Here is a 27,143-nt window from a genome sequence, read left to right as displayed (position 1 = left end):
ATACAGTAAATTCAGGTTTTTCGGGGCTTATGCAATTCTACCTATAGTGCAGAAAGGATAAACATGCTCTAAAGTTTTAATGCAACTACTTAAAAATAAAGTGCGGATGTCAGGTCAGATGGAACGACTGGTAAGAGTACGCCCACGAAAAGAATAATTCAGATATCCCACACCTGAGGGGGCTGGAGTCTCTGTCGCTAATAATCAGCGTGCTCCGCGTATGCTCCGAACTGCGGGTCAGTCGGATCGTCCCACGGGTCGGACTCGTACGAAGTTGACTGATCTGTGATCACGTAATTTAAACTAATTAAAATCTACGTTAATTTTATTCTAACCCTCATCCCAATTAATGTGCAAGTCAAATTCTTGATTATGTCGGCTTTATAAAATTACCGGTTCAGTCAGTCTGGCTGATCCAATTAGGCATATATTAATTATTTAATTTCATGTCATCGAACTTAGAATTAATCTTAATTTCTTTATATGTTCGTCAGATATTGATCATTCACTTTGATCTAAATTAATTTATATTTTTAATAATTTAATTTGAAGATATATTACTTGTAGAATTTTAAATGTTGAATTATTCGCAAATAAATAATTATTCGAGAGCTACGGTAAATTTCACGTGTTTTACTTAACTAATATATTTTAATTTCCTACTTACTCGATTTATTTTAAATGGACTATAGTTGACTTTAAATGGGTCGAAATTCGGTTTCGGAAGTTAATTTATAATTAAAAATCCCTACGACAAATAATAAAATATATTAATTACATTATTATTGCGAAATTTATAATCTGTTTTAATATGGTTAGGCTATTTTATATTCTAGATGTATAATTCTTTTATAAAAAAAAATTTAAGAACAAAACCTTTAATTATTTTACGCGTTTTCTAATTAATTTATTCCTAAGTCGCGCAATTCGTTATTTTTATAGCTAAATTAATTTCTACGTTTAATTAGTCATTTCGAATCTAAGTCCATAACGAATATTTTTCGTTGCTAATTAATTGTTCTTTATTAATTAGCAACGAATTTTTGTACAAGTTCGAAAAATGTTTAAAAGAATTATTTTAACTTTAAAAACTTTTTATAAAACTTTTATTTTAGTTTAATGTGTTGGGTGTTTTAATTTGGTTTAATTAAGTGTCTGATTTTATTTGATTCTTTATCAAAACCTAAATTTTAAAGCCGCACTTTTAATCCAACAATTATGCATTTTTGGCTTTTAAACCAAATCCCGTAATTTTATCTCCCATGTCAAAACCGAAATTTCAATTCCTTTTTATTATCACTTCTCTTGTATTTTATGATTGGTCCCACTTATTCAATCTACGCATAATCAATTCAATTTCATGTTATCAAGAGCCGAATTCATCTTAAAGGCCTAATTGTTAAAATGCATACATAGAGGCCGGCCTCCAATTTCAAAACAATTCACATTTACGTTTAGGCCCTTATAATTATATAGTTCACATAAGAGCCTATAATTTTCCAAACAGCCCCTAATAATAATTTAATCGCAATATGGTCCCTGTCAGTTCAAAGGCTGGTATTCACACACAAAATCAGCACCATACCAGTAGTATACTGGGCTGGTACCACTGGTACCAGCACTTCGCAATTCACACAACAGCAACACAGCCAAGCACAAGCAAGACCAGCAAAACAGAAAACAAGGTGCAGGTCAAGGCAAACAGAACCAGCACCGAGCAGGCAAGGCACAGCCAAGGCAACAAGTCAGAGGCAAACAGAACCAGAAAAGAGCAAAGAACACAGCCAAGACACAGGTCATGAGCAAAGAACACAGCAAAGAACACAGCCATGTGCATTGGCTTGCCGAGAAAATCAACAACCCGAGCAAGCCAAATTCTAAACAACCCGAATCAAGAAAATCAAGGGTGCTAATACTAACCGAGAGAGGCAAATAATCACAGGGAAAGCTTAGTAGATACGGCCGGTCCCAAGATTCGAATTCTCGCTCTTCGGCCGCCCCAAATCACAGCAAGCACCCAAGATTCAACAACAACACTAGAATCCTCTCTCAAGAAACCCAAATTCAATTTAGGGTTTTGGATTCTCAACAATTCAGAGGAGAGAGCAAGGAGACAGAGAAAATCAAGCAAAGGTCTCAACACATGAGCAATAGGAAAGCAAAAACCAGCTCAAGAGAGAGAGAGAGGTATACTTATACCAGGAAGGGAGGCACACGGCAACAGGGACAGAGAGGGGTACGGCCAAGCCCCTGTCAGAGGGTAGGCACGCGCAAGGCACGAAGGTCGCACTGGGCAGGTGAAACCGCGCACAAGTCAAGCACGGGGGATGGGTTTTCTGACAACCGACGGGACTGCACGAGAGAGCGGGGAAAATCGAATCCAAGATCCTTCTCCTGGAAGGAACGAGAAAGGGGATTTCCTGGGTGGGGTCGCGGGTCAGTGAAGGAAGAGAGGGGAGCTAGGGCTAGGGAACGGGAGGGGATGGAGGAGGCGAAAAGAGAGAAAAGGGGGGAGCGTTGGTTGGGGCTCCACGGACAGAGAGGGAGAGGAGAGAAAGAGAAGGGATTTTATTAAATGGGGCTGCTTCAAGATTCGTGCTGGATGGGATCCAATGGGTGAAAGAATTCTAGAAATGAATGGATGTACTTAATTGTTATAACTCGATTAGTTAATTGGATTTCAACAAATTTGGTTGGAAAATTTGTTACGAATTATTCGAATAATTATATTTCAATTTAGGATCCGAATAATTCGATATCATCTATATATATATCTAATTAAACCTTTATAACTTTCTAATGAACGAAATTTGTAAATTTCATAATTTATCTCGTACGAATAATTCATATACTTACGTTTCCAATTTTAGAACTCAATTTATTTATTTACTAATACAAATCAATTTAAATAAATTTTGTTTCCATTAATTCAACGCGACTTGTATATACATTCTCCAATTATTAATCCCTAAACTTTCTCGGATAGTTCAAATTTCTTCTATAAGTTCTAGAATTTTTATTTCTAAATCTTGAGTTAGTGTTTTTAATCCTATAATCGATTATCTCCAAGATTTTAGTTTATATATAAATATATATATTTTTTAAAATTATTTTACTTCTAACTCCTATAATTTGAATGTACATAATTCATAGTTCATTTATATTTCGAAATTTTAGATTTGAATAAACTTAATTAGACAATCTGATCGATGTTTAATTTAGTTAGAAAATTTTATTTAGTGTAAAGATCATTTTAGCAAATTAATCCTGTTTTAAAATTTTGGAATATAACACTTCTTGCCTTACTTTGGGTCCTAACTATGCCGTCAGATCATCCACCTAATCCCCATCCCATGGCAGGGCCATGCGCAGCTTGGTGCTCTGGCTTCACTGGCTTGACGATTCTGGCACAACCAACGAGCCAATCAGAAGCTTCTTCTCTGACTATGCGTTTAACCTCGCCAAATGGGTCTTCCATTCCTCTGACAATAGGCAACTGTAGTTTTTGGACTTCTATTTGTTCATCCTTAAAACTTCTATAATACTTCAATACTTAAGTTAAGCATCTTACTTAGAATTTTAATTATTTCACAATGCAGATAGTGCCATAATGTCCTATTGGTTTGAGATTTATGAGATACTTAGAATTTTCGTTCAAGTTTTGTTGGATCTCTGTTGTGATTATTGTCCGAATTGAGTGCCATATTATTTTCAATATGTATCCAAACGTGAGAAACTTTTATGTTTATTCTGTGGTCAACAAGAAGTAGATTTTTATCGCAAGGACATTGTAAATAGCAACAGGTCACCAAATTCGATGAGGAAGAGAAGAGGAGCCCCCGCGTCTCACCCCCTCATGTCTTTCGCAATCCTCGTCTCTCCCTTGCTTGATGGCCGACCAGAAATTTGTTCCGAGTCTCTTGACTAGTGGGTCCACCTTGTCTGGGGATTTGTTTAGTGTCTCCAAGTCGTACCCAGAGGCTATTTAGAGTAACATTTGCTAAGGTGGTACCGTGAAATTTCACCCAGAGTGTCATTCATACATAATATTAAAAAACCAATGCTCCATTGGAGCAGAATCACTGCTATTGTTATCTTACAATAATTCAAATTGTCTCATACTTATTTTTTATCTCTATATACTTTTTATCCCTGCCTTCCCAAAGGCCAAAATCATCTCCCATCACTACTGAAGCTCAAATAGTAAAATAATACGACAATAGAAGATATCCAGTGGATCAGAAAATAAGTATCTAACAACTAACAAGCAAAACATTTGTCAGCAAATAACTCCTTAATTTGGACTGCAAGAAATTAAGCAAAAATTCTACTTAAGCACCTACAATCATGCCTGTGTAGATTCACATTATGGATTTTAAAATAAATAGTCCGCATGAATTTCAAAATTTCAAATCGGATCAAACAACTCTAACCTGTAATTTGCAAAAGGACTTGGAACTTCTTTTTTAGATTCATTTTTGTAGAAGTACATTTCTTACAATATGACCATTTTACCCTTTTGCTTTGGTGACATGGTTGGGTTTTCATCCTCATTATTGTTTTGTATACTTCATCTTATGCACTTTTGGTTAACCCATTTAAATTTCTTATTTCTACTGTAGAATGCAAACAAGACAAAGCCAGAGCCGAAGAAGGATGGCAAATCCATAAAGAAGGATATGGGCTGGATTATAATCAGGCCCAACAGACTGCCTACAAACATGACTTCAAATATATTGGAAGGTGTATTCTCTGAGATATCTCAACTTTTGAGGTGGGACATGTACGGGCCAGATTTAAACCTATTTAGATGCAGGGGGTTGTTAATAAAAAAAATGGGTTGCTTCAAGATTCGTGCTAAACTGTTCAGATTTCTACATGTGTCAACTTAAAAAGTTGAGACCAGTGGTAAATAACGGTATGCAGTCGTCGGACGAATAAAGTACTACCAAGCAATTAATCGGAAATAATCGGCCATAATCGGAAATAATCGGTCGATTAATTAGAAAAATCTATGACGATTACGGACGTTTTTAACAACAGTGGTTGAGATATCTCGGGCCATACAGATTCCATATATTGTTGGTAGAAATACCAGAGAAAATTTTAGACTAGCTAGATCTCATAAATGTACATAAATTGAAAGAGTTTGTTTGCTGTATATATATTTCATTTTTATTGACATACATGGGTGTTTGATCCGGTCCAGAAAATAACCTTGAAATAAAAACATTTTTGAAGGTCAAACCTTGAAATAAAATTGCAAGAAAACCAAAGTAAAAGAAAACCAATGATATAATGCAGAATTACAAGGTGCTTCTAAACTTCATACCATATCATAAAAACAAATAATTAAAGAGACAAGATACATATAAGACCAAACGAAATGACACACAATGATGAAAAAACAACAAAAAGAAAAACAAATGATATTTCAATAATAACTACTTGATAAAAAAACATGGTAAAGCCACTTTCACAAATGATTGTTAAGGCGACATCAGCTCGGAGGAACGTAGTAGGCATAAATTGCAAAGAAAGATTGTACACATGTAAGCAGTACAATAACCACAGCAGCGACAAGAGAAATTGCTGTCCATGGACTGCTGAAATAATCTTTAATAAATTGTTTTTTATGCATGTTCCATCTTGCCAGATGGTCGATCCAGCTTAATTCACAGTAGCTGCTCACTACCTTGAATAATTCAGCGAAATAGTGATCTTTCTCTACAACCATGCCTTCACAGATCTGGTTGAAGAAATCAGTCAACTCCTCTTCACTATCCAGACAGTTTTTGATGATACCGCACTGCTGTAGTATCATGACATCCTCTGGCGTGTTGATTAGCGAATCAAAGAACAATGCAAAGCTTGACAAGTTTGCACTCATTTTATCTGATTTGTACTGTTCAAATGCTATGAGGTTGGCCAAAAGAATTTTACTTTCATTGGTGATTGTTAGTGTTGGGATTTCCAAGACAAGATTTTCAAATGATATGTCGAGCATATTATACGGCTTGCTTTTTGGTCTGAGTTCTATGCCCGCATTTTGGAGCTTATCGGCACAAGGGATCACGCTTTTCCGGAATGACAAACTTTGGGAATTGCGTTTGGGAAATATTCTTGTGAGTACCCATAAAAAAACCCCAAGAAGCAAAGATTTAATTTTAGTCATGATAGATAGAGAAAATGATGTCGAGCAAATATTTGGATTAATGGATGTTGAGTAGTGGTAACATAGATGGACGAAATGATGAATTTCTTCTGTAGGGTTTTGAAATATGGAGTCATATGGAGTGTATGGAAATATGGAGTCATATGGAGTGTATGGAAATATGGAGTCATCTGGAACTGCTGGTCCAGCTTTGGCAAAAACATTAAAAAGGTATTTTGTAAAATCCCTTCTCATGTCTGGTTTTAGACCAATCTCGCACAACTTATCAATTATAAAGAAGGGAATTTGGTTCTCTAAAAGTAGCAAATCCGAAGGTATGAACACAGAATCATCAATAGAATTTAACCTACGTTCATACCATTTTAAGAAGTGCTCGAGCACAAAGCATCCGTCAAGCAACATCATTTGTACAAAGCCATTGCTGTCCAAAGGCACACTCTCACTATAACACCTTCGAGTTTTCTCTTCTAGCTTCTTAATCTCTAATAAACAGAGATCCAAACTTATGTGATCCCCACGGGACAGGAAATCCCGTAAGAACCGCCATTTTTGGTCCTCCGTGGCTTTTAGGCTTTCTTTACCATGGTGTAATGGACCAATGGAAACGACAGAGGGATCAAAGAGATTTGTCTTGCTTTGGCGAAACTTATAGGGTACAGGAAAGATGAAGTAATCTTTCTCGTTCAATTTGTCGAGTTCAAGTGACATTGATTTTGACAGGTCAGTGAGGTGGATATCTACAACTACCTGATCTTCTTCCATTATGTTTCTTTGTATATGGAAGATTTTAATTTGGGTTGAGCTTTAACATCGACCTCTAACATTGGTATTTATTTTGATCATTAGTGTGGTCCCCATTCCCTCAATAAATGTTTTCTTAATTTCGTTTTGAGTTTTTTGAGTCGTTGACTTTATGAATTAGCTAAATAATGTATCACGCCTCAATCATTTAGTTTTGAAATCTTATTTTTTAATGGTTGAATTCACCTTTCCCAAAGTTTGCATTCTGGATGCATCGTTTAATCTAATTCGGGCGGAAATCAAGACAGAATAATTATATTAAACATCATGAAGAAAAAGACCAAAATAAAAATATAAAAAAAATCAATTTCAATAACTACTTCACATAGTTAAAATTAATGTAATATATTTTATATTTCTTAATTGTGGAAATATGGCCCAAAATATTTCACTTGTCTAGAAAGCAAAAATATAAGATAAATATATATATATATATATATATATATAACCATTTTGGTCTTTATTGTGGAGATAAAAAAAAATTGGTAATAATACTTATCATTTATATAAAATGAAATTCTTACCTATTTTCTGACAAGGATATAAATTTTGCAGATAACATGGGTTAAATTCACAGAAAAAAAATAACAATCATTATGTTCCCGAAACTTATTCAACAACTAAATCGGTATATACTGGCAAGGTCAAAACGAGCATTTTCTTAAAAAAAAAATAGTAAGATGAGGCAAAAAAAAAATTATGGACCAAAATATAGCTAAATTAATTTATTGAAAAGACAAATAAAAATAGGATGTGTGTTGTGTTTTCACTTTTATGGAGTTGAAAAGATTAATTCAATAAAAAAAAAATCAAACGTTGTTATAAATAAATAACGTTATGGATGTTCATTTGAAACTCTTCAGTAATTGTATCAAAACCTCTCCTTAATGAAGCATGTTTCATCTCCTCACATTTATCAATGGAATTAAATTAGATGGCTTGTTATTTACATTTTCTACCTATAAATAGAGGATTGTAAAATTGTATTAAACACACAAGAAAAACATAAGAATAAGAGATAGCTATCTTATACATTGTCAATAGCCTGTTTGATTTCTTTATCTTTATTTTACAACACGTTATCAGCACGAATTGCTCGGAAGTTACAAAGTAATCTTGTAAGTAATTTATGTGATTAATTTTTATATCTTTCATTAATTTAAATTTCATTTAAATTTTTGATTATATTTGTTCTAGTTATAAGAACCATTCCTTGAAGTGAATGATGGAATAATAACCTGAAGTTATTATCAAAACTAAATGTTTATCAAGAACTTGAAGTTCATATTACCTGAATATAATAATAAGAATAATAACCTGAAGTTATTATTACAACTAAAATTTTATCAAGAACCCGAAGTTCGTATTACCCGAATAAAATAATAACTTGAAGTTATTGTTATAAATGTTTTTCTGCACTTTCTGTTTTTGTCAGGAACTGTTTATGTTTAGAACCTGAAGTTCTATTATAAATTTTAGTATAAAATTAATATAATAACCAGCAGTTATTATATGCCACTGAATGAATAATAACCTGAAATTATTCTCAATTAAAAACCTGAAGTTTTATTAGAAATTTTCATATAAAATCAATATAATAACCAGAAGTTATTATAGGTCATTGGATGAAAATATAACCCGAAGTTATTTTAAATTAAATTCCACAATTGCGCAGTCAAGCAATTTAATAACCGGAAGTTATTAAATAAATATTTTATTATAACCTGAAGTTATTAATATATTTAAATTTATTTATTTATTTAATTTGCATATTCTTTTATTTACTTTTATTTATCTCCATTTTCATTTATTTGAAGTTATGATATTCATAACCTGAAGTTATGACATTAATAACCTGAAGTTAATACGTATATATTTTGTAGTACATATGACAAATCTCACAAAGCTTGAATTTGCTGCTCTTGAAATTTCGGGCAAGAATTATCTCCCATGGACTCTCGATGCCGAGATCCACCTTACTGCGAAGGACTTGGAAAAAACTATTAAAGAAGCAAATACTGCCTCCCCGCAGGAGCGCGCTAAAGCTATGATTTTTCTTCGTCACCATCTCCATGAGGATTTGAAAACTGAATATTTAACGGTGAAAGACCCGTTAGAACTCTGGAAGAGTTTAAAGGAGAGATATGACCATCAAAAACTTGTTCTCTTACCAAATGCTCGTTACCAATGGATTCATTTAAGATTACAGGACTTTAAATCTGTTAGTGAGTATAATTCCGCAATGTTTCGGATAACTTCCGAACTCAAACTATGTGGTGAAACAATTACAGAAAAAGACATGTTGGAGAAAACATTCTCTACATTTCATGCCTCGAATTTGCTCCTGCAGCAGCAATATCGAGAGCGGAGTTTTCAGAAGTACTCCGAGCTAATATCATGTCTTCTTGTTGCGGAACAAAATAATGAGCTTTTAATGAAGAACCACCAAGCACGACCTACTGGTGCAAGTCCATTCCCTGAAGCGAATGCGACTTCATCTAAGAAAGGATGTGGCCGCGGTCGCAGCAATTTCCGCGGATGTGGTCGTGGACGTGGTCGAAACAATGTTTGGCGACGTGATGGTCAATACAACAAAACAAAGGAGAATAATGTGGTGAAAAATGAGAAAGGGAAACATTCTGAAAATGTTTGTTATAGATATGGGATGAAAAATCATTGGTCACGTACCTGCCGTACGCCAAAGCATCTAGTAGAGCTTTATCAAACCTCACTTAAGAAAAAGGAAAAAAATGTGGAAATTAACCTTACTGAAAATGAACCCGAAAATGAATGCCATATAGATACACATCTTGATGTATCAGATTTCCTCCAAAATGTTGATGAAGAAATTGACACTTTTACCAAGGGAGAGAATAAAATGTAGAAGTTATGTTTATGTTTATGTTTATGCTTAATAAAAGTTTAATTTACGTTTCAGTTTTTTTTTATTGTATGCAAATGAATAAATATAGTTTATTTTAATTTGTTCTTGCATTCTTTTATTTTAAAGGAAAATGACTGACGCAGTGGTAAGTAAAGAAGATCCATGTCTAATAGACAGCGGAACAACAAATACCATATTGAAAAGCAAGAAATATTTTTCACAATTGCATCTTGGTGAGACTAATATCCATACTATATCTGGTACAAGTAATTTAATTGAAGGCTCCGGAAGAGCTTGTATTTTATTACCTAAAGGAACAAAATTAATAATAGATGATGCATTATATTCAAGTAGATCCAGAAGAAATCTACTAAGTTTTAAAGATATTCGAAAGAATGGTTATCATATTGAAACTATAAATGAGATAAATTGCGAATATCTTCATATCACATCTATTAAGAATAACCAGAAAATCGTAATGGAAAAGATGCAAGCAATGTCCTCTGGACTATATGGTACTTATATAAGTACAATAGAATCAAATATGGTTACTAACCAGAAGTTAGTTGAAAGTGCAAATGGGCATCCCCTAAAGGACCTGAAGATCCTATTATCAAAAGATATGACATGCGAAGCATGCTCTCTTGGAAAACTAATTATTAGGCCATCTCCAAATAAAGTTGGACTTGAAGCTCCTTCATTTTTAGAAAGAATTCAAGGAGATATATGTGGACCTATTACACCTCCATGTGGACCGTTTAGATATTTTATGGTGTTAATTGATGCATCAACACGCTGGTCACATGTGAGTTTGTTAGCAACAAGAAATGTTGCATTTGCTAGACTATTAGCACAAATTATCCAATTGAGAGCTAATTTTTCGGATTATCAAATTAGAAGAATTCGGCTTGATAATGCAGGTGAATTCACTTCTCAAACTTTTAATGATTATTGCATGTCTATTGGAATTACGGTAGAACATCCAGTGGCCCATGTTCATACACAAAACGGTCTAGCAGAATCGTTGATTAAAAGGTTGCAATTAATTGCTAGACCATTACTTATGAGGTCTAGTCTACCGTCTTCTGCATGGGGACATGCCATATTACATGCCGCTGCACTCATTAGATTAAGACCAACTGCTGATCAGAAGTATTCCCCGTTACAATTGGTCTCTGGAAGAGAACCAAATTTGTCTCATCTAAAGATATTTGGTTGTGCTGTATATGTTCCAATTTCTCCTCCACAACGCACAAAAATGGGACCTCAAAGAAGGCTGGGAATTTATATTGGTTTTAACTCTCTTTCTATTATTAAATATTTAGAACCATTAACAGGAGATGTTTTTACAGCAAGATTTGCTGATTGTCATTTTAATGAATCAATATTCCCAAATTTAGGGGAAGAAAAACAAAAACTGGATAAACAGGTAACTTGGAATTCATCGTTATCTTATCTTGACCCCCGAAGTGGTCAATGTGAACTCGAAGTTCGAAAGATCATAAATTTGCAAAGAATTGCAAATGAATTGCCTGATGCATTCACAAATACGAATAGAGTTACTAAATCACATATTCCAGCTATAAATGCACCTGCTCGAATTGACATTACAAAAATATCTAATGAATCTAATGTGCATAGAAAACGTAGAAGACCACTTGGTTCTAAGGATGTAAATCCACGTAAAAGAAAAGAGCAGAATAAAGCAGTTGGTTCAACCCTAGAAGAGGTTGATGATAAAACTCCTGAAGAAGTCAATAAAATTCCAGAAGAGATTAATGGTAAAACTCCTGAAGAAGTCGATAAAACCCTAGAAGAGGTTGATGAAATTCCAGAAGAAACTCAAGTACCAAATGATTATGAGGTTTCTATAAATTATATAATAAATGGAATTATATTAAATAGAACTGAAACACATGTTAATGAAATTTTTGCATTCGCTATGGCAAGCGATGTTATAAACGAAGAAGATAATGTGCCAAAAACTCTGGAAGAGTGTACACATAGAAATGATTGGCCTAAATGGAAAGATGCCATACAAACAGAATTAAGTTCATTAGAGAAACGACAAGTATTTGGACCTGTAGTCCAAACGCCCAAAGGTGTTAACCCTGTAGGTTACAAATGGGTATTTGTCATAAAAAGAAATGAGAAAAATGAGATTGTGAGATATAAAGCAAGGCTAGTGGCGCAAGGCTTTACACAAATACCTGGAGTCGATTATGAAGAAACGTATTCACCTGTAGTGGATGCGATAACTCTCAGGTTTCTAATAAGTCTTACAGTTACAGAAAATCTAAAAATGCGACTTATGGATGTCGTAACAGCATATTTATATGGTTCACTTGATAGTGACATATACATGAAAATCCCTGAAGGATTGAAAATGCCTGAAACATATAAGTCAAAACCCAGAGAGATGTACTCTATAAAATTAAGAAAATCTTTATATGAACTAAAACAATCTGGTCGAATGTGGTATAATCGACTGAGTGAGTACCTTCTAAAAGAAGGATATAAAAATAATATAATTAGTCCATGTGTTTTCATTAAAAGATCAAATCTAGGTTTCACAATCATTGCAGTGTATGTTGATGATTTAAACATTATTGGATCTCCTGAAGAGATTGAGAATACTGCAAAATTGTTGAAAAATGAATTTGAAATGAAAGACCTTGGTGTAACAAAATTTTGTCTCGGCCTGCAGATCGAGCATCTAAAGAATGGAATATTTATCCATCAATCAAATTATGTTGAAAAAGTATTAAAAAGATTCAATATGGATAAAGCTCATCCTTTGAGCACACCAATGGTCGTACGATCGCTAAATGCAGAAAATGATCCTTTTCGCCCACAAGAAAATAATGAAAAAGTGCTTGATCCTGAAGTATCATATTAACAGCGTATAATGAACAATGAACATCCAAGGGGAAGTGTTATAAATAAATAACGTTATGGATGTTCATTTGAAACTCTTCAGTAATTGTATCAAAACCTCTCCTTAATGAAGCATGTTTCATCTCCTCACATTTATCAATGGAATTAAATTAGATGGCTTGTTATTTACATTTTCTACCTATAAATAGAGGATTGTAAGATTGTATTAAACACACAAGAAAAGCATAAGAATAAGAGATAGCTATCTTATACATTGTCAATAGCCTGTTTGATTTCTTTATCTTTATTTTACAACAAACGTAATTATTTTTTTTGACCCGCTAGCTAGATAAATATTTGACAGTAACAAATTAATTCAGAAAGAAAGATGAGTTGAAAGGATTTGCTATTTCTTTCAATTCGGGTGCACAAATGATCGTTCTAGCTTCACTAGAAATTGCTATTTGCGAGTAATAAAAATATATCACTATCTACGAAGGTAAAAAAATAACTAGTTTTGAAATTACACCGACAAAAATTATTATTTTCAAACGTATTAGTATTACTAATTAGAGTATCCGGGAATATAAAATTTCATTTTCATAAGACTTAAGGGGCTATTTATGACAAAATTACTTGTATGAAATTAAATAACACAGAACTCCCATGAATCACCCTTCCCTCCCATATTTTATTGATCAGAGAATATTTGTTGTAGTTTTACATGACACCAGCCAAGGGTATTTAACATCAAGATTGAATCCTATTACATCTTCTAATTTTAGAATATAAAGCTAGATAATACAACAAATCAAATCCTAAACCATCTAAGGAAGGTGGGCTAGGAAGAGGAGCAGCTGAATTGATTCTTTCCATCTTTGCTTAATTGATTCTTTCCTTTTTTGCTTGATATCAATTTATTTCCCCTGCTGAATATTTTGTTTCCCTTGCTGATTATTACGATCTCATGTGATTATTTCACACTCCCCCTCAAGTTGGCATGAAAAGATCAAACATGCCTAACTTGTCCAATACATCGTGAAACAACTTGCTTGGTACTGCTTTGGTTAAGATGTCCTCGAGCTGTTGACTAGATTTCACAAATGGGAAGTTGATTGTTTTTGTTTCCAAGTTTTCCTTGATGAAATGTCGATCCACTTCAATGTGTTTCGTCCTATCATGTTGGACGGGATTTTGAGCTATAGCTATGGCAGCTCTGTTGTCACAAAATAGACTTATCTCCTTGCATGTTGGATATCCCAGTTCTTTTAATAGTTTTCGTAACCACAGTAGTTCACAGATACCTTTTGACATGCCACGAAATTCTGCTTCAGCACTTGATAAAGCCATCACATTTTGTTTCTTGCTTCTCCATGTCACTAGGTTGCCTCCCACAAAGGTAAAGTAGCCAGATGTAGATTTTCTATCTGTGTTACTTCCAGCCCAGTCCGCATCCGAATAACCCATAATGTCTAGATGTCCATGAGCTTTAAATAAAATACCTCTTCCAGGAGACCCCTTTAGATATCTCACAATCCTAATAACTAGATCCATGTGTTCTTTACTAGGAGAATGCATAAATTGATTAGCTACTCCTACAGCATATGCAATATCGGGTCTTGTATGTGACAAGTAGATCAATTTTCCAACTAATCTTTGGTATCTCTCCCTATTCTCAGGTATTTGATCAGGGTTGATCTCAACCTTAGTGTTAGGTACCATTGGACTATCTACGGGTTTGCACTCAAGCATTCCTAATTCCTTCAAAAGGTCAAGTACATATTTTCTTTGAGAGAGAAATATGCCTTCCTTAAACCAATGGTTCAGCCAGCAGCTTCAGTACTTCCAGTAGCTTCAGTGGTTTGGCCAGCAGTTGTTGACTGAATCATGTTCACATTTGATTTTGCACGGTTGTACCCTCCAATCTTCTTCTTCCCTTCTCGCCACCATTCAGGGTATCCATGGATTTCGAAGCATGTTTCTCTAGTGTGTCGTGTGCCCCCACAATGAGTGCATTTTAGGTATTTTTTGTGATATGATTTTTGGTTACTAGGTAGCATTTCAGAGGGAGATTTCAGAGTGGGTTTAGTTTCGGTATACATGACTGCAGCCGACATCTCATCTCTTCCTACCATTAGATTATGGCGCACTTCTTCTCTCCTAACCCAGGCGAAGGCTTGTTCTGTGGTGGGAAGTGGAGAAGTTTGGAGTATATGTGCCCTCATTTGGTCCAACCGATCACTAAGACCATTCAGAAAATTAAACAACCTTTCTTCTTGTATTATTTTGTTATACCTTTCGATATTCTCGATGCCAGTAAAGGTGTTGGGTCTGCGATAGTCCATCTCTCTCCACAAACCTTGAAGTTCCTTGTAATAGGCTTCAACAGAGTTGTCTCCTTGTCTAAAGTTATAGGTTTTACGCCGTAGATCATAGTACTGGGCAAAATCACTACCATCGAAAAAAGTCATGGCGAGTGCTTCCCAAACTTCTCTCGCAGTGGAACAATTGATGAAGCTTCCAACTAATTAGTTGTCGAGGGATTTGATCAGCCAACTCTTCACCATGTTGTCTTCGATCTCCCATCGTTTGTGTGCCTCATCGGTTGGTAACAGAATTTTCTGGTCCCCTTTCACATACCCGAGTTTATCTCGAGTTTTTAGTTCCATCTCAACCATTTGTGCCCAAATTCGATAATTGTGGCCATCCAACTTTATGGTGATGCCTGAATTTGGGTTTTCGCTTGAATGAGATTGCCCCCACGCCTTCAGAGGGCTTATTCTGACTTTGTGCCATGATTTGGGAGAGCTTCTTTGAGAATTCTTCAATGAGAATTTTCGATGTATCTTGCATGTCAACGCTTGATTCTGGAGGTATGCTCGTCATTTCTTATCTACCAGCGGAACAACCAGAGATATAGGATTGAATGAGGTATCTAGATCACCTTCGGTATGACCATCAGCAATCTGTACCTCAAAACAATTCCTTCTCTGATATCATGACAAAATTACTTGTATGAAATTAAATAACACAGAACTCCCATGAATCACCCTTCCCTCCCATAGTTTATTGATCAGAGAATATTTGTTGTAGTTTTACATGACACCAGCCAAGCGTATTTAACATCAAGATTGAATCCTATTACATCTTCTAATTTTAGGATATAAAGCTAGATAATACAACAAATCAAATCCTAGACCATCTAAGGAAGGTGGGCTAGGAAGAGGAGCTGCGGAATTGATTCTTTCCATCTTTGCTTAATTGATTATTTCCTTCTTTACTTGATATCAATTTATTTCCCCTGCTGAATATTTTGTTTCCCTTGCTGATTATTATGATCCCATGTGATTATTTCACAATTTACCCGACCAAGCACCTACTCGAATTGCACCTTGGTCTCTTCAAGCGAGCCAGAATTATCTATTACTAAATCAGCCTTTTCCCACTTCAAATCGAGTGGCATTTGAGCTAAAAGTTTTATTGATAACATATAATAAAATAAGAATTATAAACAAATTATTCCTCAGGTAGGGGTATTTTTAAAAATACCTCAATCACTGGATCATCTAGCGGGTTGTATGGCAACACCTACTGGATTATTCAGCGGGACAACCAATGCAACATGTTGGATAATCCAGCGGATTAGTTTGCTATAAAACTGCTCCTTGCTCCCTCCCCTCTGCGGAATTTGTCATTCCAGCACTCCATTCTTCTCGATCTCTCTCTCTCTCTAGCACACAAGGAAAATTTTTTTATTGAAATTAGTTAAATTATTTAAATTAATTTAATTATTAGGTAAAATAATAAAAAATAACGAAAATGGTTTATTTAATACGAAAAAGATTTAGAAAATATCATAAAAGTCTAAAAGAATATCAGAATGGTCTAGAAAAATACCAGAATAGTTCATAAAAATACCTGATCTGGTTCATAAAATACCGGAATGGTTCATATACCAGAGTGGCTTGGAAACTACCGTAGTGGTATAGAGAAATACCATGATCATTCAGAAAAATATCATAATGGTTTAGAAAAATATAATAGTAGTTCAGAAAATAACATAATGGTACAAAAATAACATGATGGTTAAGAAATTACTAGAATGGTTCAGATACTACCAAAATGTTCAAGCAAAAAAGATACATAATGACCAATTATTGTTAGGGGTGTCAGTGATACCCGTTTACCCTATCTGTATCACATTTGATAAGACGGGTATGGATAAGTTTTTTTTTCATTGCACATTTAGATAAATTAATGAATGTTGCTTGCATGTACAATTTGATCAATATTGTCAAGCTCCTGATACGTACCGTATACTGACATTTAATAATTCTAGGGTTTTTAAATCATACATCTCCTGGAGAGGTCGGCACATGTCGGGAAGAACAGCACTGGAGGTCAGAATGTTTCAGGTAAGAAATATTTTAATCGAATATTTTTTTGCAACTTATTTGAAGTTTCAATTGCACTACTAATTAGATCTTGTTTTAACCAATACACATTTGATCAGAGCCCCACATAGAGCAATTTATGAGAGTCCGGGTATTATGTAATGAAGAACATTGAGACGCTAATAAAAAATTATGCACGTTTTTTTTCCAAAGGTTTGTCAATCACCTGTTTCTATCATCCTTTCAGATTTAACTTCTTTATTATATATGTTATTCATATGTTTTCATTTATTCATGAAGTGTCATCTGTCCAAAATGCCGTACAAAGAACACGAATTACATGACATCCGTATTCAATGGTGTAAGTTTTTCTTGGAATTATCATCAGTTTAATTGATGTGTAGGTACTTGACTTGACAAGTTGTTGTCTGTGGTTTAAAACAATTGTTGTTTTCAGGTTCTTGTGTTGAAACACTTAATTAATTTGTTGTTGGTTTTAATAATTGTGTTGTAAAAACAATTTGTTTTCTGGTACAATGGACTATTATTGTGTTTATTGTCTGTATATGTGATGTTGTTAGCACTTGTTGGTTAATAATTGTTGCAAACTCTTTTTATATATTGCTTGTGGTATGGATTGATATATATTATATGTTGAAATGCTTGTATATTTAATTGTTGGTTCAAAGATGGGTATGGAATGAGGGCATGCATATTTATTGTTGCTTTGCAAACTGTGTTTTAAAAATGGCTAGGATAGCCCATAATACAAGAATTAATAGTAAAAAATAATAATAATTACATATTCATCACCATCGGCCCAGAAATTAATGATCCACTTGAAAACTAAGAAACTATTGCAATCAGTTATTGAAATTCAGTAGACAGCGTTAATGATATTTGTCATCAGTGGCGAAACGAAAGTGATGGCGTTGGGTTCGTCAAACCATAAGGCCAAACGTACGCTGTCAATTGCATATTGATTAACGTCATCTGTTTTGAGCCGATAGCATAGGTGTGTATATTTTCTACTGGGGCGATATGCAACAGTTCGAAACCCGATGGCCAAATGCGATTTCAACAGATAATAGAAGTGTTTTTTTGTAGTAGTGAAAATCTATTTCTTGCATGTTACCCGATCGAGTAATTATAAAAAAGAATTATATATTATATATATTAATAAGTATTGAAAATAATATTTTAATTAGTTTATTTGTGCTTAGCATGGTCAGAATATTTTTTCAATAAAATATTATACATGTGTTAAATGAATGTATATGTTTTTATATTTTATTTAATAAATAATAAAAATAATTATTATATTAGTATTATCCGCTATTTATCTGCTACCATTATGTTATCTGACAATCATAATGGTTAGGAATAGAGTACGTGTAAGATAATTTATAGTGAATAAAAATAAAATAGAGATAAAAATAATTTATAATGGATATGAATATAAAAATACTTGTACTATCTGTTCACATCCCTACATTCTTACAACTAAATTAATTCATATATAGAAAGAAAAAGATTTTTTTTCCCATCCAATAAATTAATTCGGAGGAAGGAAATATCATTCCCCATGGATTAATTCGGCGGAAGGGAATATCATTCCCCATGCAATAACTCTCTCGTTATTCGTTACTCGGTCATTTCCTAGTACAAATAATTAGCAACTGGGTCGCGAGATGCGATCTGAACTCGATAGAATCAACGGAATTAATAAATGAAATGGGTTGACCTCCATTGAGTTTGACTAATGAATTAAATAGGAACAATAAATACAAATAGTAAACTATATATATATAATGTCAACGAAATTAATTTATTACCCAATTATAAAATGAAATACATTAATGGAGTTGAATGATTTACATTACCATGCACGTGAATGCTTGGTTTCAGATTCCGCGCGCAAAGACAAAGCCTTGTTTGCCGCGCATTGCGCATATGCTGCATGAATATATGATGCATGTATGGATGAGCAGTGTACAAGGCGTAATATTCACAGTAATAGCGAGATTGCAAAATCCAATTCAAAAGTTTGGAGTCTATTATTCAATTCCGGTCCATATATTTTTTTTCCCCAAATTCTCTTTTTGTTTCACATTTTCTGAATTGTGCCTGTCACAGAAAATTGGGGAAAAAAAACAAATTTGTGTTGGACCCGAATTGAAAAATGAACTCCAAAATTTTGAACCAGATTTTACAATCCCACTATTACTATCAATATATATATTACACCTTCCACACTCTTTCTGTTTCTCTCTTATTTTTTGATAATTTATACTAGTAAAAATTGTCTTCGGAACTAATCCATCTGGTTAATTTCCTTTTTGTTGTTTTCTTTCAATGGTGTTTTGTTTTTCATCACCTCTTTTACTTTTCTTTTAAAAGTTTTAGCTTTTGTTAGATCTTGACTTCATGATTTTGAGTACTAGAATACAGTTTTGTAAACAGATTTTAGCTTAAAACCTGAACTTTTCTTAACAATATCAATAAATCAAAGGAATCAACTAACTATTCTCCAATTATGATTACTTGTGTGGACCGCTCATTAACTATGCATCATTAATTACTTGGAGGATCACTTAATATTTGATAGATTCTATAACTGGAGCGTGCAAATATGAATACATATGCACACAAGTGTTAATATTTAACATATGAAAACATTGCTCTTCTATAAAAAAAAAACTACACATTTGAATCCTTACGAAGTCGGACAACTGATTGCATTACAATAATTTCATAATGAATACTATTTGTTTATCTCAATTTATATATATGCAATCATGTTTTTCAAGTTACATTACATAGACGAAATTAGTGGCAAGACCCTTGTGCATCCCTACATTCTTACAACTAAATTAATTCATAGAAAGAAAAAGATTTTTTTCCCATCCAATAAATTAATTCGGAGGAAGGGAATATTATTCCCCACGGAATAACTCTCTCTCGCTATTCATTACTCGGTCGTTTTCTAGTACAAATAATTAGCAACTGGGTCGAGAGATGCGATCTGAACTCGATAGAATCAACGGAATTAATAAATGAAATGGGTTGACCTGCATTGAGTTTGACTAATGAATTAAATAGGAACAATATATAAATACAAATAGAAAACTATATATATAATGTCAACGAAATTAATTCATTACCCAATTATAAAATGAAATGCATGGCAGTTGAATGATTTACATTACCATGCACGTGAATGCTTGGTTTCAGATTCCGCGCGCAAAGACAAAGCCTTGTTTGCCGCGCATTGCACATGCTGCATGCATGATGCATGAGGCGTAATATTGACAGTAATAGCGGGATTGCAAAATCCAATTTAAAAGTTTGGAGTCTATTTTTCAATTCCGGTCCAAATATTTTTTTTTCCCCAAATTTTCTTTTAGTTTTACATTTTCTGTATTGTGGCTGCCACAGAAAATTGGGGAAAAAAAAAACAATTTTTTTTGGACTAGAATTGAAAAATTAACTCCAAAAGTTTGAACCAGATTTTACAATCCTGCTATTACTATCAATATATATATTACACCTTCCACACTCTTTCTGTTTCTCTGTTATTTTTTGATAATTTATACTAGTAAAAGATTCTCTTCGGAACTGATCGATGTGGTTTCCTATTTGTTGTTTTCTTTCAATGTTTGTTTTGTTTTTCATCACCTCTTTTACTTTTCTTTGATAAGTTTTTGGTTTTGTTAGATCCTGACTCAACGATTTTGAGTCCTAGAATACAGTTTTGTAAACAGATTTTAGCTTGAAACCTGAACTTTTCTTAACAATATCAATAAATCAAAGGAATCAACTAACTATCCTCCAATTAATAATTACCTGTGGGGACTGCTCATTAACTATGCATCATTAATTACTTGGAGGACCACTTAATATTTGATAGATTCTATAATTGGAGCGCAAATATGAATACATATGCACACAAGTGTTAATATTTAATATATCAAGACGCTGCTCTTCTAAAAAAAAGCTACATATCTGAATCCTTACGAAATCGGACAATTGATTGCATTACAATAATTTTATAATGAATACTATTAGTTTATCTCAATTTATATATTTGCAATCATGTTTTCGTATCGTATTAGATAAAATGAATATAGATAAGAATTTTTTACATAATATATCATTTCTGGTACGAATATATATATATATATATACTTTAATTATTTTACTTGTGCTTAGCATGACCAGAATACTTTTAATAAAATATTATACATGTGTGAAATGAATGTATATGTTTTAATGTTTTATTTGTCAAATAATAATAATTATTATTATATTAGTATTATCCGTTATTTATTTGCTATAATTTGTTATCTGACAAAGTAAGAATAAAGTACGAATAAGATAATTTGTAATGAATAAAACTAAAATACGGATAATACAATTTGTAACAGATATATATGATCAGTATGAAAATACTTGTAATATCCGTTCACACCCCTACATTAATTCTTACAACTAAATTAATTCGTAGAAAGGAAAAGATTATTTTCCTATCCAATAAATTAATTCGGAGGAAGGGAAATATTATTTCCCCATCGAATAACTCTATCGTTATTCGTTAATTACTCGGTCATTTCCTATTCTTGTTTAGTACAAATTAATTAGCTGCTGGTCGAGAGATCTAGATGCGATCTGAACATAGAATATTCAACGGAATTAATAAATGAAATGGGTAGACGTCGAGATCTTCCATTGGCTTTGACTAATGAATTATATAGGAATAATAAGTACAAATAATTAAGCACATGCAGTTGCCAGTTGGCAGTGCACCTTGAAATCTGAACTAAACTATATATATATATATATAGAGTTAGGCTGGGGTGCTATGGATAGCATAGTGGCCTCCCGTGCTACGGCTCAATATTCGAGTTTTCAAAATTCAAACGGTCGATCCGAACCGTTCATCTTATTCTCCATATTAATATCTGCTTGGAGACCAAATTTTACATTTTTCTGAATTTTTTTACTATTTATTAAGTATTTTACAAAATTGTTGATCCAACGGTGGCTGCACAAAACAGTAAAACCGTTGGATTAGCGATTTTCAAAGTCGCTTAATAAATAGTAAAAGAATTCAGAAAATTATAAAATTTGATCTCCAAGCAGATATTAATATGGAGAATAAGATGAACAGTTCGGATCGACCGTTTGGATTTTGAAAACTCGAATATTGAGCCGTAGCACGGGAGACCACTATGCTATCCATAGCACCCAGCCTAACTATATATATATATATATATATATATATATATATATATATATATATATATTTAAGTGATAAACTGAATTAATTCATTACCCAACTATAAAATGAAATGCATTGTACGTAGTTGAATGGTTCACATGACCACGTGATTTAATGCTAGCTGCATGATGCATGTATGGACAAGTGTATTTTAAGAGAACTTTGGAAAACTTATTCAGTACGCAGGCAAGGCGGAAACTATAATTTGAATATCGGAGCTAAATAATCAAACTAGACCTAGTGACCTACATACAATTTCTTACAAAATCAAATTCATCAATAATTTCATAAGCTGATTACGCACCTTCGAGAAACTTTCATTAATCAAAGATATTCATGTTTTTGGTTAAACCATTTTTGTTCAAAATTCAGCTTAAGATCTCTCGTAAATTAGAAGAAGGTATCAGACTGGAATTAATGGAATTGCAGGGAGCATCGGAAGCAGGCTAATTGTACTTGGGAACTGAGAATTTTCTATTGGTCGAAATTATCAGAAAATAAGAGGGAGAAATTAACAGAAAGAGTGTACAAAGTGTAATATTGACAGTAACAGCGGGATTGCGAAATCCAGTTCAAAAATTTAGTCTATTTTTCGATTCCGGTCCAAATATTTTTCCTGCTGATGATAGATGACTTCAGCCGAGATGATATGACACCTCCATTTAACATCAGACGGAATTGAACAGGGGTACTGTCACTGTTTCCGTTAAAGTAACACCTCATTATCCTTTTTACTATTTATAATGACCATTTATTATCCTTTTTAGTATTTATAATGACCATTTTACCCTTTGATTTGTGACATGGTTGCGGAGTTCGGTTTTCATCCCCATTATTGTTTTGTATATTTCATTTTATTGATATGCATATATGGCTGTTTCTTGTCCAGAAGATAACCTTAATTGAAAGAAAATTGTAAATAAAAACAAACCAATGATATAATGCACAATTACAAGGTGCTTCTAAACTTCATACCATATCATAAAAAAAAAAAATTAAAGAGACAAGATACATATAAGACTTAACGAAATGACACACAATGATGAAAAAAAATATATATATAATAAAAAATGATTTCAATAATAACTACTTGATAACATGCATGGTTTAAAATGTGTGTACTTCGCTTTCAAATCCGTATGTGTCTACTTCAATTTCTATGCAAACAGATCTTAAAGTGGATCGGACAGTGTTGGCACTCATTGGACCCAAAAGTAGGTCGATGCTCATCGGACTACTCCGTTCTTATTTGATTGCTGTAGCAGATGTGAATAAATTAGGTGGAAATTTCTTAAAAAGGGGTGTATTAATGAAGGTAGGTAGCGATGTCATGTGTAGAAATGTAGGCGCTGATAGTTTGGCTCACGCAGCTTAGCATATGTGATCCAAGTCCACCTAGATTCAATACCCAGAGAAATTTGTTCTGAATGTCTGACTAGTGGGTCCACCTTGTCGGCGGATATGTTTAGTGTCTCCAAGTAGTGCCCAGAGGATATTTAGAGTAACATTTGCTAGATGGTACCATGAAATTTCACCCAGAGTGTCATCCATACATAATATTAAAAAACCAATGCTCCATTGGAGCAGAATCACTGCTATTGTTATCTTACAATAATTCAAATTGTCTCATACTTTTTTTTTTATCTCTATATTTTACCCCTGCCTTCCCAAAGGCCAAAATCACCTCCCATCACTACTAAAGTTCAAATAGTAAAATAATGCGACAAGCAAAACCATTGTCAGCAAATAACTCCTTAATTTGGACTGTAAGAAATTAAGCAAAAATTCTACTTAAGCACCTACAATCATGTTTGTTTAGATTCACATTTCGGATTTTAAAATAAATACTCCGCATTGAATTTCAAAATTTCAAATCGGATCAAACAACTCTGACCTCTAATTTGCTGTTGTAATTTGCAAAAGGACTTTTTTTTTAAAACCGGATAGTAGCTATAAGGTTAATTTGCAAAAGGACTTGGAACTTCTTATTGAGATTCATTTTTGTAGAAGTACATATCTTATAATATGACCATTTTACCCTTTTTCTTTTGTGACATGGTTGGGTTTTCATCCTCATTATTGTTTTGTATACTTCATCTTATCTACTTTTGGCTAACCCATTAAAGTTCTTATTTCTGCTGTAGAATGCAAACAGAAACAAGAAAGAAAAAGCGAAAGCAGAAGGAAACAACGATATGGACTGGATTGGAATCAGGCCCAACAGGCTGGCTACAAACATGACTTCAAATATATTGGAACGCGTATCCTCTGCCAGATTTAAACGTTGCCTATTTAGATGCAGCGGGTGGTTAATAAAAAAAAATGAGCTGCTTCAAGATTCGTGCTAAACTGTTCAGATTTTTACACATGTCAACTTAAAAGGTTGAGATCATTGTTGTAAATAACGTTGGTCATGACCAAACTGTTGTAAATAATTGATCAATTAATCAGAAAAATCCATAACGGTTTGGTCATGACCAACGTGAAATCGACCGATTAATTAGCCTAAACGGACATTTTTTTACAACACTGGTTGAGATATCTCCGGGGGATACAGATTCCATATATTGTTGGTAGAAATACAGGAGAAAGTTTTAGACTAATCATATAAATGTACATAAATTGAAAGAGTTTGTTTGCTGTATATTTCATTTTTATTGACATACATGGCTGTTTCCGGTCCAGAAAATAACCTAGAAAGAAAATTGTAAATAAAAACAAAGTAAAAGAAAACCAATGATATAATGCAGAATTACAAGGTGCTTCTCAACTTCATATATACCATATCGTAAAAACAAATAAAGAGACAAGATACATATATAAGACTAAACCAAATCACACACAATGTTGAAAAAACAAAAAGAAAAACAAATGATTTCAATAATAACTACTTGATAACATACATGGTAATTAAAGCCACTTTCACAAATGATTGTTAAGGCGACATCAGCTCGGAGGAACATAGTAGGCATAAACTGCGAAGAAAGCTTGTACAAATGTAAGCAGTACAACAAACACACCAGCGACAAGAGAAATTGCTGTCCATGGACTGCTAAAATAATCTTTAATAAATTGTTTTTTATGCCTGTTCCATCTTGCCCGCCGCTTGCTCCAGCTTGATTCACAGTATTTGTTCACTTCCACGAACAATTCTGCGAAAAAGTGATCGTTCTCTACAACCATGCCTTTGCAGATCTGGTTGAAGAAATTAGTCAACTCCTCTTCACTATCCAGATGGTTATTGATGATCCCACACTGCTGTAGTAACATCAGATCCTCTGGCGTGTTGACTAGCGAATCCAAGAACAGTGCAAAGCTTGACAAGCTTGCACTCGTTTTATGATCTGATTTGTACTGTTCAAATGCTATGATGTTGGCCAAAATAGTTTTACTTTCATTGGTGATTGTTAGTCTAGGGATTTTCAAGACACGGTGATCAAATGATATGTCGAGCATACAATACAGTTTGCTCTTTCGTCTGAGTTGTATGCCCGCATTTTGGAGCTCAGTGGCACAAGGGATCACCATCAAGCTTTTATGGGTAGAATTTGGGAATGACAAGCTTAGAGAATTTCTTTTGGGAAATATTCTTGTGAGCACCCATAAAGGAAAATCAACAAACAAATTTTTAATTCCATTTAACATACATAGAAAAAAATATTCGCAATTAAATACATATTGTTGGATTGAAAGAGAGGGTGATGAGGTGTTGTACCATAGATGCACGAGATAATGAATTTCATTTGGATTAGGGATTCGAATTAAGGTGTTATGTACAACTACTACTGGTCCAGCTTGTCGAAACATTTTAATAAGGCGACATGTAAAATCGCTTCTATCGTCTGGTTTTAAACTTGTCGATTATAAAGAAGGGAATTTGGTTCTCTATAAGTAGCAAATCCGAAAGTACGAACACAGAATGACCAATAAAATCTAACTTACATTCGTACCATTTTAAAAAGTACTCGAGCACAAAGCATCCGTCAAGCAGCATCATCTCTATAAAGTCATTGCTGCCAAAATCCACCCTCTCACTGTAACACCTCCGTGCTCTCTGTTCTAGCAGCTTAATCTCTGATAAACAGAGATCCAAACTTATGTGGTTCCCGCGGAACAGGAAATCCCGTAAGAACCGCCATTTTTGGTCCTGCATAGCTTTGAGGCTTTCTTTACCATGGTGTAATGGACCAATGGAAACCACAGAGGGATCAAAGAGATTTTTCTTGCTTTGGCGAAACTCATAGGGTACAGGAAAGATGGTGAAATTCTCTATCTCATTCTCGTTCGATTGCGTCCCTAATTTGTTGAGTTCAAGTGACATTGATTCTGAAAGGTGAGCGAGGTCGACATCTACAACCTTCTGATCTTCTTCCATTGATGTTTCTTCGTAAATGGAAGATTTTTGGTTCAGTTTTAACATAACAACGACCTCTAACATTGGTATTTATTATTTTGGTCTGGTCCCCATTCCCACAATAAATGTTTTCTTGACTTTTTTTTGTTTTTGTTTTAAGGTTAAGGTTAAGCCCGTAGGCAATGTTTTCTTAATTTTGTTTTGAGTTTTTTGAGTCGCTGAAATTATGAATTAGCTAATTAAATATAATGTATCACGCCTCATACATTTAGTTTTGAAATCTGATTTTTGAGTCGTTTACTTCACCATTCCCAAAGTTTGCACTCTGGATCCATCGTTTAATCTAATTATTCGGGCGGTCAAAATCAAGACAGAAT

At 33.7% G+C, this 27,143-nt stretch overlaps 5 protein-coding genes and 1 pseudogene across 5 annotated transcripts in view; 2 read left to right on the top strand and 4 right to left on the bottom strand.

Annotated features, from left to right (window-relative positions):
- The window catches only part of LOC144549554 (copper-transporting ATPase HMA4-like), a 74,753-nt gene that overhangs the window by 31,797 nt on the left and 15,813 nt on the right, over nucleotides 1-27,143 (top strand). The window lies entirely within an intron of this gene.
- LOC144549327 (UPF0481 protein At3g47200-like) lies at nucleotides 5,501-6,937 on the bottom strand. Its single transcript, XM_078298040.1, has one exon. The coding sequence runs from the start codon at nucleotides 6,935-6,937 to the stop codon at nucleotides 5,501-5,503; it is 1,437 nt and encodes a 478-aa protein (XP_078154166.1).
- Nucleotides 8,832-9,860, top strand: LOC144549326 (uncharacterized). Its single transcript, XM_078298039.1, has one exon. It carries the CDS (start codon nucleotides 8,865-8,867, stop codon nucleotides 9,858-9,860), a length of 996 nt encoding a protein of 331 aa, XP_078154165.1. The 5' UTR covers nucleotides 8,832-8,864.
- LOC144549325 (secreted RxLR effector protein 161 pseudogene) lies at nucleotides 13,728-14,459 on the bottom strand (annotated as a pseudogene).
- On the bottom strand, nucleotides 14,561-15,208 carry LOC144549324 (uncharacterized). Its single transcript, XM_078298038.1, has one exon. The coding sequence runs from the start codon at nucleotides 15,206-15,208 to the stop codon at nucleotides 14,561-14,563; it is 648 nt and encodes a 215-aa protein (XP_078154164.1).
- On the bottom strand, nucleotides 25,359-26,787 carry LOC144549323 (UPF0481 protein At3g47200-like). The gene is made up of 2 exons (XM_078298036.1): nucleotides 26,355-26,787; nucleotides 25,359-26,038 (listed from the first exon to the last, which is right to left on the bottom strand). The coding sequence occupies exons 1-2, from the start codon at nucleotides 26,785-26,787 to the stop codon at nucleotides 25,359-25,361; spliced, it is 1,113 nt and encodes a 370-aa protein (XP_078154162.1).

Source organism: Carex rostrata, chromosome 35, assembly GCF_964058835.1.
Source record: "Carex rostrata chromosome 35, lpCarRost1.2, whole genome shotgun sequence".
NCBI lineage: Eukaryota > Viridiplantae > Streptophyta > Magnoliopsida > Poales > Cyperaceae > Carex > Carex rostrata.
The sequence above is the reverse complement of the archived record's forward strand: the minus strand, read 5'-3'. Positions and strand labels throughout refer to the sequence as shown.

Excerpts from the sequence above, each read along its gene's own strand:
- LOC144549327 (XM_078298040.1), bottom strand. The coding sequence starts at position 6,937 with ATGGAAGAAGATCAGGTAGTTGTAGATATCCACCTCACTGACCTGTCA.
- LOC144549326 (XM_078298039.1), top strand. The coding sequence starts at position 8,865 with ATGACAAATCTCACAAAGCTTGAATTTGCTGCTCTTGAAATTTCGGGC.
- LOC144549324 (XM_078298038.1), bottom strand. The coding sequence starts at position 15,208 with ATGACTTTTTTCGATGGTAGTGATTTTGCCCAGTACTATGATCTACGG.
- LOC144549323 (XM_078298036.1), bottom strand. The coding sequence starts at position 26,787 with ATGGAAGAAGATCAGAAGGTTGTAGATGTCGACCTCGCTCACCTTTCA. Across the intron at positions 26,039-26,354 it reads CTTTTTAAAATGGTACGAAT|ATTTGTTTGTTGATTTTCCT; the intron begins GTAAGTTAGATT and ends ATGGAATTAAAA.